This window comes from Cucumis melo, chromosome 5 (genome assembly GCF_025177605.1).
Source record: "Cucumis melo cultivar AY chromosome 5, USDA_Cmelo_AY_1.0, whole genome shotgun sequence".
Lineage (NCBI taxonomy): Eukaryota > Viridiplantae > Streptophyta > Magnoliopsida > Cucurbitales > Cucurbitaceae > Cucumis > Cucumis melo.
The window spans coordinates 27,843,405-27,858,554 of NC_066861.1; the positions used below are offsets into that span (position 1 = coordinate 27,843,405).

The 15,150-nt window shown below is 35.2% G+C and overlaps 1 protein-coding gene across 2 annotated transcripts; it reads right to left on the reverse strand.

The window, feature by feature from the left end:
• Positions 1 to 383: 383 nt before the first annotated feature.
• Positions 384 to 14,456, reverse strand: LOC103495818 (uncharacterized). 2 transcript variants are annotated; one of them, XM_008457492.3, is made up of 19 exons: positions 14,289 to 14,456; positions 13,424 to 13,533; positions 11,902 to 12,057; positions 11,579 to 11,644; positions 11,386 to 11,475; positions 10,914 to 11,219; positions 10,703 to 10,800; positions 9,043 to 9,078; positions 8,695 to 8,815; positions 8,387 to 8,623; positions 7,755 to 7,850; positions 7,583 to 7,648; positions 7,303 to 7,341; positions 7,081 to 7,215; positions 6,040 to 6,401; positions 4,848 to 4,941; positions 2,845 to 3,018; positions 1,932 to 2,043; positions 384 to 858 (listed from the first exon to the last, which is right to left on the reverse strand). In XM_008457492.3, the coding sequence occupies exons 2-18, from the start codon at positions 13,520 to 13,522 to the stop codon at positions 1,945 to 1,947; spliced, it is 2,274 nt and encodes a 757-aa protein (XP_008455714.1). In that variant the 5' UTR covers positions 13,523 to 13,533; positions 14,289 to 14,456; the 3' UTR covers positions 384 to 858; positions 1,932 to 1,944. The 2 variants fall into 2 exon arrangements, with proteins under 2 accessions (XP_008455714.1, XP_050940742.1); XM_051084785.1 differs by lacking the exons at positions 384 to 858; positions 1,932 to 2,043; positions 2,845 to 3,018 and adding an exon at positions 3,063 to 3,825.
• Positions 14,457 to 15,150: the final 694 nt, after the last annotated feature.

Genomic DNA, 15,150 nt, shown 5'->3' on the forward strand with positions numbered 1-15,150 from the left:
TGTTTTCCAAACCTAACTAGTGGAAAAGGTCAAAAGGAGTGGGGACTTTGAAAAGGAGTGGCTAACAATGACAATGTAATTAATCATTGTCAAATCCATTTGATTTTTCCAAAATTTTCAAGAAAGAAAAAAGAATAATAAAATATTAAAATATCAAGAAGTGGCTAAATTGATAATATATTTAAACATTCACATGTTTAGACAAATTTCATAATTCAAAATAATTTCTTAGGTTAAATTGCGATCACTAAAGTTCATGTAGCCAAATAAGAACTAAATAACAATTGCATTCAAGTTAACAGAATTCAATAAATTAATGCAGTAGAAGCAGTAGAAGGGCAAAATTTTCAAATGAAAATAGAAGAGCTCTGTAACAACAGAAGAGCACAAAGAGAGAAGACCTCCTTTTATTTATGAATAAATAAATAAAAACAAAAATAACCTTCACAACTTGGTTTTCTAAGACTAAAGTATGTAAGCCACCATTCAAATCTACACAGCTTTCCACATCATTAATCTAAACTTAGTCCCTCCCACCAACTTTCATACCGCTGGTTTCTCCTCCATAGTCAAGAAAAAATACCTCCATGCCATAACCCAAGGCTCTTCTTCCCTACTGTAGTATTTTGTAAAAACTTACACCTTGCAGGCAAAAGATGAAGATCGAAAAATCTATAACGCCCGCAGTTTCACCTTCAAAATGATGACCAGAAAAATTCTCGGTTAGTTCGAGAAACAATGCGGAATTGAGAAATGGGTTGATGATGTTCAGATTTGCAATGCCTGGATTAAACGCTTTCATTCATATCAAGCACCCCAAAATGAAGCAACACCCAGTTTCCTCAGCAAAAGAATCACCTACATAAATGTTTAAACAGGAAAAGAACAGCTCAAGAAGGTTAGCCACAGAGAAGGTTGTAGATTTTTTGTTTCCCTCTTTCAAGAACCCGTTTGAGATAATGTGGACATATTTTGATATCTTATCTTCTGTTTTTCTGTTTCTTTTTAAAGATTTCTCAAAAGTGTTTGTTTTGGAAACAAAAGTCCTGTTTCTTGTTTCTTTTTTATGATTTTCAAGCTTGCAAACTATTCGAGAACACTCACATTTTCTTCCTTTTTGGACTATAAGCAACCACAAAGCTAACTCACAAGAAAATTATTCGTCATACAATATTTTAGACAATTCTCAATTTTACACGTGTAATGTAATTAGATCTTCATAATTTTTTTGTTAAAAGCGTCAACATCATTAAATTTATCACTTTATTGATCAACATCGGAGAAGCAACTTAAATAGCTAGACAACTTAAATTCAACTTGTCCATTATTAAAATCCAACCTACCCATCAACAAAATTAATAAAACAATAATATGAGGGGACGGGACACAAGATTTTTGTAGAATTGAAATTTTTAGAAGATTAAAGTTCAAATTGAGAGTACCTGAAAATTCAGGACTCCTGGGTATGTTTAGCCTACTTTTTTTTTTTTTTTTTTTTTGTATAATGGTTCTTTTAGTTCAAAGACAGAGAAACAAGTGAACGTATATCTAAAAAACAAGATAATAAGAAGTTATTTGTCAATAAGTAATAGCATAAACGTATGTTCACCTATTACTAAAGTGATATAATCCCAATCCCATGAAAAATCCATTTTATTGAAGATGGGGACATTTTTAGGAGATGTTTGGGGTGCATAGTTGAGTTATGAAGTCAAAAGTTTCATATATTGGTGCTAGAAAATCTGTTTTTGGGACACAGAGTTGTAAATGGAGTTCCTCACTAAATGTGCAAACTTCAATAGTAGACACTATTGAAGGCTAAACACCCCCTTAAATGAGAAACAAGCTTTCATTGCAAACCAATACTTTTGCCTAGTCAGAACTTTCATGAGGAAGATAAACTTCATGCACAATAGAAGAGCCATACGCACCTATTGCATGTGTTCACCTGCCTTGAACCACTCTGTAATTGAGAACTAAATCCTCTGGCTTCTTCCAGATGTAATTCCTAACTGTGGCTAAACTCATATCAGGAGACAAGACCTGTAATGGATGGAACCCAAAAATAAGGAACAGAGAGAAAGTGTTAGGGAAACTGCTAATTTGTTAACTGTATGTTGTTGTCCATGATCAATTGTTAAGAGGTTACAAAGTGAGCATAAAAATTACAAAACCCAATACAATCTCAGCTTTTCTACTTTGTAAGATCCCAAAACATATAAAAATTTTACTTTAATGCTTCCTTTGTCATCTTGGAGCAGTAAGCTATATATAAGATTATAGATAATAGATATAAAGATACATGAAACAGCATAAATGAACTTCAGCACGCACCCATTCAGAAAGGTGAGAAATAAAGGTAAAAACCTGACTAGACTAGAAGCAAAATTTTATCTAGTTTTCATAAGAGACCAAAATTCAGAAAGACACAATTTTCATTTTATTAAAAAGAAAGTATGAATATGCAAACAAACAATGCAGATTATTATGAAAAAGACTAAGCAGCCCCTGTCATCTAGATTCAAATCTAATTATCTGAGTATGTTAACAGTGTTAAGTACAGTATAAATTGGGAGGCCTTCATTTTTCCAGCATAGCTCTTTGTTTGTTTAAGGTTTAGTTTGGCTTTTTTTCATTGCTTTTAGTACCCTTGTAATCTGAAAAATGGGTAAAGTGAGGTAAAAAAATGGAAAATGAACCAAAAAGTACTTAAAGTTCAACTTGAGTTAAATAAGAAACCTCAAATATAACTCAGTACTACAACTCTTTCGAGTGCCTAATCGCCTAGCAAAAAGGCTAAATTGTTATTCTTCCACACAGACAAGACAATATACTTTCATTTACCTGATTATTGCATAAGATTTCTATAGAAGGCTTAAGCTTTTGCCAAGGCTTTAAACCAGACCGAAATGATACGTCTCCAACGGTCGAAGAGAGTCCAGGACCAAAAGGAACATCTGGATTTAAATTATCCAATGGCTTGTCAAGAACCATCTTCTCTATGACATAATTTACAACCTACATTATTAAAAGACAAATGGGTTCAATATCACATTCAATCAACCTGAAATTATAGCACAATTTTCATAACTAAAATTTTTCAACAGACAAACTACAGCAACAAGTAATCGAGTGCAATAGAAATTACACACTAGATCGTCAGGTGACCGGATGCAACTCTGTTGAAAATCCTCTAGCAGATTAAAGCAAAAGACTAGGTCCTGATAAGTAGGTGATAAATACACGAAGTGTTGACAGTCCTTGTAAATCACCAACCTCCAAGCACAACATAGTAAGAAGGTTCGGTTGGGCATAAAATTTCCCAATTTCCCTTCTGCTCATAAATTATCCATCTGGATGTCCAAATAATCTATCAAATCTATGGATCTTTTGATACCACATATGGTATTAAATTTATACCAGTTACAAGATCCCTGCTTGCATACAATTTCGTACGCAAACTTGAAGTCAATAGTATAAAAGATAGTTGCATCCTCCCATTCATCTAAAGTTTCTCTATTGTTGGGAAGTGGTACTTATCTTCAATGGACACCAAATTATGAGCCTGTTAGCTCATGCAAAAGTTTTAGCTACCATCCTTCATGACTGAGAGTACCCTAACTGGAAAATGGGCATGCACAGCACCAGGTTGAATAACCCCAGACTTTAGCATCTCTTAACAAATTGCACAGCGCTGCTGCTAACCATAAGAAACATCCCTTCTCCAAAAAGAAAGAAAGGAAGGAAGGAAGGAAGGGAGAAAGAAAGAAAAAAAACTTGCCTACAATGATCCTTCGTTTATGAGTTGGGACGTGTGCTTAAAAACTGCATGGATATCAATAATTGACTTGTGAATTCTATGGTAGAGTAAATAAATTGTAATGATATGCGAAATAGTGTCTTAGCTAGTTTGGATTATGTCTACCGAGGTTTCTTATAATAAAAAAAGAAATAAGAAATAAAGAAATAAAAATTGTATGAACTAGATGTATTCAGATTTGGGTAATCAGTAGCAGGTTGTGAACTGATCTTAAATGCATCACGAGAAACTGATGGATGGATGTTGATCTTCAAAAAGTCCTTGTCGGCCTTCATGCTGAAATCGATGAAGTTTATCATAGAACCTTTGATAATAATACATTTCCACCTATTGAACTTAAGAGGAAATTTACTACACTTCCACCTATTAGTGAAGTTTTTACTAAAGTTCGAAGCTCCGTAAAAATATATTTGGTAAGAAACCTGTAATTTCAGTTGAGTTCTGCTTTGGAGGTTGAGAGAGTACTGCTCACAATAACCCCATGCCACAAAGCATTCAACTCCATGAAGAAACATCATAACCATTTCACCAAAAAAGCGCAAGTGTGTATTTGTTTGACCCAAGGAATTATGAAAGCAAGACTTGGAAAGGAGTTGTGAAGTCCACACCTTGTTTGACCCATGGAGTTGGTGGGTCACTACTAAAAAAAATCAATTTTCTATCTTGTCAACTTTTTACACAGTGGACCTAATTGTTCACAACTCTTTAGACTTCATAACTCATAACTCCTCACTCCTCACTATTCCACTCCTTATATCCAAATACCCCCTCCTAAGGAGATGATCCGTCCAAGGAGTTGGAGTTGGGAGGAGGAAGAGCATAAGAAAAAGAATAATTAAAAAAATCATTTAGCTTATTGGCCTACCTCAGATACTTTTCACTAGGGCACTGCTTGTGAAATTTTAAGCAGACTATTATCTGCTTTGCTGATATGATAATGATGAAAGGAAATGTGTGTTCCTTCTAAATAGAAAATACTCGCGCAAAGCCACAAATGAAGAATTAAAAATAAAAGTAAAAAACTGACCTTATGCACTCTCAAAATACGAGGAGCGCTAAGTTTTCCTTGTGTAAGGATCTGAATGGATGAACCTTCGCAAGGATGTAGATAAAAGCTACACCTGCAGGGAGTATTTTTAATTAACATACAGCAAGGAAACAGCAGGTCGATTTATGTCAACTAACAAACACAATAAATATTCCCTAACATAATAACTCTAATATTATATTAATAAGCTTAAAAAACCACCTCCAGCATATGCCATGCAAGAAATATTAAAAGGTAAAACTAATAGCTCCAAAGGAAGACCATGGTTCGATGTAGCCAAAAACAGTGCATTCTTCATCAAAATCGTAAACTTCCAACGCAAAAAAACGGGGCCAGTATTAAAGCTCGGAGAGATAAATTGATGGGATCCTCTTCTTAGAAGGAACCTGTCACGAACCTATTCCTTATATCATAGAGAAAGGATGAAATGGAGTAGGGTGTTGAAAATGGAGACAACAATTGCCACTTTGGCTTCGAAAGATATATGGATAGAGAATGTGAAAGCAATGGCAACAATTGATACTTAACAACTGGGTGATGGAGCAGACAGAACACTGTGGACTTTTTAGAAACCAGGGGTTTTTCAACAAGATCCACCTTTATAAACCTGACAGAAACAAGCTAGAAGCTCAAAACCCCTATGATCAATTTGACATGGAAGTTTAATGTCCCAAAGAGATAAAAGAGTCTTGGAGTCTTCACATAAAATCTTGAATAAAGCATGGAAATTAGAACCTTTCTCCGTCCATCTGCAGCTTGTATTTCAGGGGAGAAGAAAACATAGACTATCACTTACTCCAAATTCATTTGTCTAAAAAGGATGGAATCAGATTTAAAGGCTTTTGGTTGTCAATCGTGTATGACAGTCAAGTGGGCTTTCTGTGGAGCCTTAGAGGAAAATCTAGAGTTTTATAGAGATGGGCCTGTCTAGCACTAGTTACATTGGAGGCTTTTTTTAATACTCCTCCTTAGGCTTAGGGATTCCTCTGTCTCTCTTAACTTCTTTGTTATGAGAATATCTTTATTTATTATATGATAACAATCCTCATATTAATTGCCTCAGCAGGGGCATAAATTTTGTAAGCATACACTATAATTTGTTTTCTTACAATAAAACTGTGATCTTTCTAGACAATAGATAGGAAGGTAAGCATTGAATTTAGAAATGTACTTGGTATTTTCTCTTGGAGGTAGACGGTTATTCAACACGCAGTCCAAACACCACCATGGAAAGTCTTTCTCATCTTCTGTACCATCCAATTCAGTAATCTTCCTTCTCCAAGGACCACCTTGTGAACCTTCCGTAATGATTGAAGGAGGAGAAACTGTTGAAAATTCAAATGGAGGATAGACCATTGAATCATTTTCAGCATTGCCATCAGCTTCAAGCCTTGAATGGGAAAGACTTCTTGCACTAGTATCCTTCCCAGAAAGAACATCTCCATTAGCCGAAGCTTGTGACCCAAATCTTTGTTTTCTTTTGGCAAACCAATGAGCCATAAGTCCTTTAAGGGTTTCTCGAGCTAAATTAACCTGAAAACAAATAATTTAGTACTCGTCGAGTTTAATAATATCCTATGGGAAGATGAAAAGCTAAAGTTCTTTTACCGATAAGTTTAATAATAACCGAAATCCTCTTGCCAAACGCAAAAAATATTGGTTACTAAAATTGCAACACCAGTCCTTCGTGTTGGGGGGGGGGGGGGGGGGGGGGGGGGAAGGAATCAAGGAGTGTTTTGAAAAGCCACCAAGGTGCACGCCTATGCACTAGGTGGAAGTTGGGCACCTCACCTTGAAAAGATGAGGCACACTGATTAGACACACGCCTTATGTGAAACCCTGGGCCTTGGAGCTTTTCTTCGTTATTTTGAAAAAAACAACAATAATAATTAAGGCCTTCCCTCTTTATTTTAACTAAGGAAAAAGATTAAAGCCTTAAAACAAAATTCCTTATGTTTAGTGAGTTTTTTTTCTTTCCATATTTCTACGTCAACTATGCTTTCTCCTTTTTATGTAATACAAATAAACAGTATGCCTTGCAACAAAAAAAAGAAAGATTTATTTTTGCCTTGCACTTAAGCCCCAGAAGACTATTGTACTTTAATGCGCCTTGAGCTTTAAAAACACTTATTTCGAAAACAAGAAACGACATTGTTCTATGACTATACGATTACGTGTTATATAAGTATTAAATAGAGAGCTCCAAGGCCACCTTATCATCTTCCGGCTTTCCTGTAATATTAAGGTCCGCTGAATACATCTCTGCAGAAAAGCATTGGGGAGTGTCAAGATGAACCGACAAACTCCCAAGCCTGGTATCCACGGTAAACCAAGCAGGAATGCTCACCTGAAGTCGTATCAAGTTCAAAGTATCATTGTCCATCCAACAAAAATAGTAAATTCATAATATATTTAATGTATAAAAAAATCTTACCATCTCAAATAACTCTTCCTTTTTCTCTTCATATGAGACCTAAAATGTTCATATTCAAACCAAAAAAAGATGCTATTTTATCAAAATGAACATTTTAATAAAGCATATTAGATATTTAAATGTCACTTTGTTTCAAAGTTGAATTTCATATTCTCCATATGCCCATCAAGTTTTTCCCCTCATCAATAACCATTGACCCCATCAAGCATTGATTTGTGTTATTGCCAATTCAATCAATTTTAGCAAAGTCAATTATACGAATAAGAATGACTAATGCAACCTTTCCATAATCCTCAATTACAATGCCCCTGGTAACCTCCCATAGCTTCACTGAACCAGCAGCATCCTGTAACAGAAAATCACATCACTTTTCAGGTACCATCGCACATACAAATAGAGAGTAAAAAAGGCATATGCCAGCAGAGAGTTTTCCATTTAAGTAAGACATTTACCTTTGTCAGGATATGCCTCCTATTATTTAAAATTTCATGCTGCACGATTGCTGGAGCTCCAGAAATGGTGAAGGTTGGTTCTTTATAGACAGGAACCTATATAAAACAATTTGATAAAATCATTTACCTCATTTGTTCCACTTCCAAGCCCAAGAATCAAAATAAAAATTCAAATTTGAGAAAGTATAAATTTACCTCAATAAACAAGTAGAAGGTAAAGTTTGCTAAATCTAAGATTCACAATCTCATATTAATGGAACCTCTTTCCAAGTTATAAACATTAAATGCATGCAAGCACACCAGATTAAAAAAAACTGTGGAATTTAGCGAGAAGGTGGTGGACGACCAGACACATATGTGACCTTTTCTTTACAACAAACAAGAAAACTTATTGATATGATGGGAAAATAAGCTAGAAACCCACAACACCCAGAGAAATGAGGAAAGTGCTGTCTAACTGACAACCATAAAAGACAAGTTGTGTTTAAGAAAATAACATTCGAGATTCCAAATACCAAAGTACACACAAAACAAGAAATGAGTACATGTGCAACTTAGTCATGAAGGAAAATAAGGTAGCAAAACCTTGAACAAAGTAATCATCAGGAGAAATAACCATACGAATTACTCACAGGAATAGATCCTTCTAAGGAAGCCCTTGCCCTAGAAAATGACAGATTTCCAGCTAAGAATGAACCACCCCTTTCGAAAACCTTCTGAGGGTTGCGCCCCTCAGCAGGCCATCTATGGACTGAAGAATCTGTAGTTGCAACCCATATATTCTCATCATGTATTGCCAGTTGTTGAATGGGATATTCCCCTGTGCAAAGCAAAAGACTCTCTCTCGTGGACAAGTCTGTTATATACAGCTGAACATAAACAGAAATGGTCATTAAAAATTCTAAAAGCTTAAAAAAACTAACAACAAAGCGGGACTTACAGAGAGGTCTCTACCACCACTATAAACATAACTAAATGATGGTGTGCTTGCTAGTGCCCAAACAGAATCAGTATGTACGGCATAGGAATGCACACATCGTTGTTGACCAAGATCCCACAGTCTGTAAGGAGAAAATTACCGGCTTCATATTATAATGCTTGAATTTTTTTTTCTTTGCATATAAGAAACATCAGAAAGATTTCATTCCTCAAAAAAAAAAAAAAAGACAGAATGAAGAACCTAAAGGGCCAGGAAAATGCTTGAAACGATTTTATAAGAGAAGAAAAACTCAACATTGATTCAAGTTACATAAACATTACAGTAAATGAAGTGGCAAGACATATCTACCTGATCATGGAATCAGAAGATCCCGATAGACAGAACCTGCAGCCATGAAAATAGAATCTTATTATATTTTTTTGAAACAGAGACAAGTCTCCTTATTAATAATGGAAAATGAGACTAATACTCAAAGTACAAGAAAATTATACTAAGAGCAAAATAAAAAAAGAAACAAACTGCCCAAAGATGATCACAGCCAATACAAGGGAGAAAAATGACCAAAACAAACAATCACAAAGAACAAGCTAAAAAGGCGAAATCCAACAGAAAAAATGAAGCTAAAACAGAACCAAGACAAAGTGATCTAAATACAAAGCATACTGAAATAACTCTCTCAAAAGGAAAACATTTGAATCTAGAGACTAGCAAGAAAATGCAACCAGCTATCTCAAAGCTATCATGCCAAAGTAGTCCAAAACCCAAAGGTTAGCATAACGAAATAGAATCTTATTATAACTCCTAAAAAGAAAAATAATATGGACAAAGCAACAAGAGTAATACAAATGAAAAAGATAGCTCTGAGAAAAGAGAGACGGAAGGTTTTTAGATGTTTGCTCATGGGAGCACTTTTTCATAAGACATCAGTTGATTAACAAATATTTAGGTGAGTAGCTAGGGTAATCACGGTAATTTCTTGTGCACCTCTCAAAATTTCTTATTGGTAATTTCTATCAGAGCTTTTTGGTACGTCTGATCAAGTTTTTATCTTGACTTCGTTTCTACTACCATTTTCACTTTTTAGGAAGTCTTTTATGTCTTGGTTTCCTTATCTGGTTCAGTTTGGTTCATTATTTTTTCTTATAAAAAAAAGTTTGGTTCATTATTTTTACTAAAGTCTTTTTGCTTTCGTTGTTATCGTGATGTACATCAAACATTAGTCTTTTTTATGAAAATTTTCATTTACTTTTCAAAGTAGCAGATATTAAGATTCCTTTTTATTTTATATCCATAAGTGTCCAAGCCAGCTTGTCGCACCTTAACTAATCTTTCGGGACAACCCACCCGACCTTACATCGAACATTAGTCTCTTTTTGTGAAAATTTTCATTTACTTTTCAAAGTAGCAAATATTAAGGTTCTTTTTTTATATCCGTGAGTGTCCAGGCCAGCTTATCGCACCTCGACTAATCTCATAGGACAACCCACTTGAACCTACAACATTTGGGTGTCAAGGTAACTCTGCCACCATGGATTGAACTCGTGACCCTCTTAATTAGTTATTGAGACTATATCTCCTTTTTTACAGCGTATATTAAGGTTCCTATACACTGAAAGCGACTATTTAATAGGGATCAGTGAATCTAGAAAGAAAAATAGCAATCATTGTCCTTAAAATAAAGTCAGCATATTTTCATCTAAAAGAAAGAAAGAAAGAGAGGAAAAAAGAAGAAAGTCATCCATGAAAACATAGGGAAAATAAACATTGGCAAACATGTTTTCTCTGGTTTTTTATATTGGAAAACATTCTTAGACTCCCTTCCCTAGAACAACCCGAAAAATAATAGCACCATGATACAGTTCACTATTGGAACCTTCACCTTCCAATAGAGTTATGAATAATATGAAGACTTCACATACACTTTCGAGAAATTTATGGAACACATTCAAGGAGCTTACTGTCAAAAAGAGAGAGAGAGAGAGAAGAAGAAAGACTCCAGGTAACCAACCTGCCAGTTGAGTCCAAAAGGAGAGCCCTAATATTATCTGTATGTCCTCTTAACTTCATGGTCTTTGAACCAGTTCTAGGATCCCAAACACGAACAACCTAGAGGAAGTGAGAAGAAACGACTAATTTTAACTGATAGTAGAGTCCATTTGGCAAGCTTGGGATAACTAAATATGTCAGCCAAACAACGGTGTGTAGGAGTCAGAATATACCTTCTCAGTTCCACCAGAGACGAGAAGCGTCCCACTGTCGTTCATTGCTAATGCATAAACGGATTCCTTATGGCCTTTTGCAGCAATTGGAACATAACCGTGAGACTGATTTGGGTGTGTAGAAATGTTGTTACTAGAGCTGATAGTGCGTAGACTTGTGACTGGAAGTGAATTTCCAGAAGTAATGATACCATTTGAACACTCGTCATCAGTTGCATCATTTGACTTTGAGCTTGGAGCGTATGCAGCCTCCAAATCCCATATGAAAACCTCCCCACCAAGACCTCCAGATGCAACAACATTGCTCTATTATGCATGATACTACGATAGGATCAGAAGACAACCCACATAAAATAAAGTACTAGTCCCAAACAACATACAAATCCAACAGACTCGGTACAGGATTTCACATTCAGCAATCTTTTCATCAGGGCATACCACAAGGTTTACACAAGTTTGACAAAGAAATTACATTTTTTTCTGCTGCAGCAAGACAAGTCACATAGTCAGAATGCTGACGCAAAGTCTTAGTGCAACCTCCATCAGATAAGCTATTCCACGTCTAGCATAGGTCAAAAGAATAGATCAAAATAATTCAATCAAACTATCAAGGGCATGACAGAAGATAATGGAAAATAAAATAAAGAATGTCGAAACCAAGCAACCTTCACAGTGCCGTCTGAAGAACAAGAAACAAGCCTATTATTGCCTACAAGGACGGCATCATTAACCTGAAATGTAGAAAAGTGGTGTTGATAAGTAAATCTTTTAGATGACCATGTTATTTTGTTATTCACTTTTTAGCTTGGATTACTATTAATGCACCACCAACGATTCCTTCTCAATCTGAAAATTAACATAGTCTCATCCAAAAAAAAGTCTTGTAGAAAAAAACCAAAAGAGGCATGAAAGCACTATGAGTCCACAATATAACTATTACTAAGAACAGAAATTATATGGAAGAAAGGAAAACATAAATTGGAAATACCCAATCCACATGGGACTCGAAGGTGGCTGAGCAGGAAGCTACATCTTCAGCTAGAGACCATCTCTTCAGGGTACCATCACGGCTCCCAGTAAAAAGGAAATCACAGCCATCGATAGAAGACTTTGGCACAGCCAAGCAATTTATACCAGCAGAATGCTACATAAATTGAAAGATACGAAAAAAGGTAAGACTCAAGCATACAATGCATTCAGATTATAGTTTTACGGATCAAGTTACCTTTCATGCTCTTTATTGGAGAAAATGTCAACACCTACTTTCGGATTATAATCTTTCTTCTTTAATTGTTAATTGGAAGGCCGTTTCGTATTACACCTCTATGTGTTTGGAGTTTTATTCCTTTATTTCATTCATTGTTCCACTTCTCCAAAAAGGTGTGTGATGTATTCACATTTCAGCTTACATGTAGATAGACTCAAAAGAACCTAAACTAAAGCAAATAGCATATTTAAAGAAAAAATGTGGATTGTGAACCATGAAAAAGTTCTGCAGTTTACCCTGTAAAAATATCTTACTTTTAACTCCAGTGCTTTACAAAGAGCCATGAGGCACACACATACGTGTGCCTTCCAGTGAAGCCCTAAGGTGAAAATTTGAGCTACATTATTATTTATTTATATATTTATTTTAAAAAATTCTAACAAATTTAACTAAGCGTAAATGCAAAAACACTAGTGTTAAGGTTTTGCTTCTTTATTGAAAGAGATTGCTAACCATAAAAATAAGAACCTTTGCTTTTATGATTTGTTCTACTTTATGGATTAAAAGAAATATATTTTGCTGACCCTAAATGCAAAAATCCTTCTAAGGAAGCCCTAGCACTATAAAGGGCACCTTTTCTTGTTCCTACTTCCTTTTCTTTTTCTTTTTTTCACCTCAAACTTAAAACTCCAGAAAGTAACTCCACTTTAATGCACCTTGAACTTTAAAAAACAATGTGTAGCTCAACTTAATTACCTCATCCTTTATTGTATGTATATGAAAAAGGATTAAAAATAGAGATTTCTAGGCCAACATAATCAGATACTTGGCATAATAGCTCACACTCAGCTCCTTCTTGAACTAAAATCAAATAAACAAATGTAAAATACAAGCCCATACGTAATAATAAACTCGAATAGGAAACATATTACAGAACTGGAAGCCTTCAAGGAAAATAATTGAAGCCTTGAACAAAAAGATTGCATTTCCCTAAGTTCCCAAGCCATCTTGTTAAATTGACACAAAGGATTGCATGAGAAGTTCCAGCTAACTTATGAGCTCGTGTCAAATGCAAAAGTTATCTTTATCGTGTAGCATAAGAAAAGGACATGGAAAAAGGCTAGATGCTCCACAAGAAGACAAATTTCATGAATAGGTTCTTCATATGAGATCTTCACAAATTAATGTCCAACTAAAGTACAATAAGTCCAATTTCCAAATGGTGATCCTTATCATGATTCATGACGAAGATAAAGGCCTGAAATCAATCAGGATAGCAAAAAGGAAATACAATAAACATTACCTTACTATCATTGGCATCACTCAAAACATATGTCAACCGCTTCTCCTTGCGGGGGCGAGAAGAATTGGATGTATTCCCCGCACTACCCACTCGGTGCATTGCAGAGCTCACTAGAAACACATAAAACAAACAATTTATCTGGCAAGGTACTGTGGCAATCCAAACATCCAGCATCTTAACGCAGCAAACCAAAACTTAAAATGTGCAATAGGAAACTATTTTTTTATCACTTAATAGCAATAACATGTACTCCGCCAACTAATATACCTATCATCATAAATTACATTTAAAGCATTAAAATGAAAACCCCAATCAACTTCAGAAAGTTAATCTTGAATTCACGAAGAAAAATAATGTAGGTGGTCTCAAGAAGAGAGACCTCACTCTGAACTTAATTGAGCCACAACACAATTCCCCCTCCGTTGCCAAAGATTACACGACAGCAGCCATTTCTAATAGATTTCGAACGAACATCCCGAACTAACCAAGAACTATTTCAAATTCAATACCATACCAAACGCTAAAGACCAAATCACCAAAAACTAACCAAAACCCATTAGAGTTCTCAAACACCCAAATAAGCCAAAAGGGAAGAATACTAAAATAGAAAGCAAAAGAACACATAAAGCCCACAAAATTGATCTTCGCAAAACACAACAATCAGATCAAGGAAGTGAAACTTGAGGCCCATGAGCAACTAAATTCAGACTAACTCCACAACGAGAAATTCAGAAAACAAAAATCAGACCACAAACAAATGTACGTATGATGATATCGACGAACACCCACCAAAAGAAATGAATAAATAAGAATAAAATCAGACTTCAAAGCACAAAAATTACGGTAGATGAAATGAAAGCCTAACCTTCAGAATTGAATTAGAAGCTGTATTCAACGATTCTGGGTTTCGTCCTTCTTGTTCCACTACGGAAGTTGCAAAATATTTTTAGAAAGAGAAAATCCCGTTGAGAGAGAGAAAGAGAGGACTATGAACTGGGCTCTCTCTGTTTCGATTTTATTGTGGCCTAGTCTTTGACTCGGTTTTTGGGATTGATCGCAAGGGTAAAATTGTTACGTAAAAAAACAGATAAACCTATGCAAAATCCGACGCGCTCATCATGTAGATATTTCCTATTCGCGATTTTAGCCCTAGATTGTTCGTATGGGGCCGGCCTCGGAGGACAGATCAACGGCATTCGGATACTTCCGAAATTACTGATTCACCCTTTGTGTTGTTTCTTTTTTCTTTCTTTTCTTTTAAGACTATATATAATAGAGAATGTTAAGAGGAAATAATACCCCTTTTGTTTGTTATATGTGGGAGTTTTTGTAGTTTTGATAAAATAGTTTCATTAAATCTCTAATTTGGGGTTTGTTAAGTCATTCTCATTTAAATGTTTTTTATAAGACCTTTTTTAATTAAAATATTAGTGTGTTTTGCATCTCTCTCTACAAGTATTTTTAGATACAAAATGTTAAAGTAGTTTAATTAATGTCAAATTATACTGACGTGAGACTCTAAAATAAATTATGGTATAAGGTATTTGTCATCGTAATTGGTGGTGGCGGAAGCTAAGCTTTGTCGTTGGTGAGGAGAGGTGATCATCAGTTAGGCAGGGTCAGTTTTGTACAAAAATCGGGACTGAAAACCGACCTAGTTCGTTTATAATAAGAGAAACCGATAACGATGTTCATTGGGTCTGTTTCGGTTGGTTTTTCGAAACCTT

Bases quoted from the DNA above. Each gene is read 5' to 3' on its own strand.
- LOC103495818 (XM_008457492.3), bottom strand. From the start codon at position 13,522: ATGCACCGAGTGGGTAGTGCGGGGAATACATCCAATTCTTCTCGCCCC. The intron at 8,816-9,042 runs GTAGATATGTCT...TTCTCCTTACAG, and splicing joins TCTTCTGATTCCATGATCAG to ACTGTGGGATCTTGGTCAAC. The intron at 7,649-7,754 runs GTAAATGTCTTA...TTTCTGTTACAG, and splicing joins GGAGGCATATCCTGACAAAG to GATGCTGCTGGTTCAGTGAA.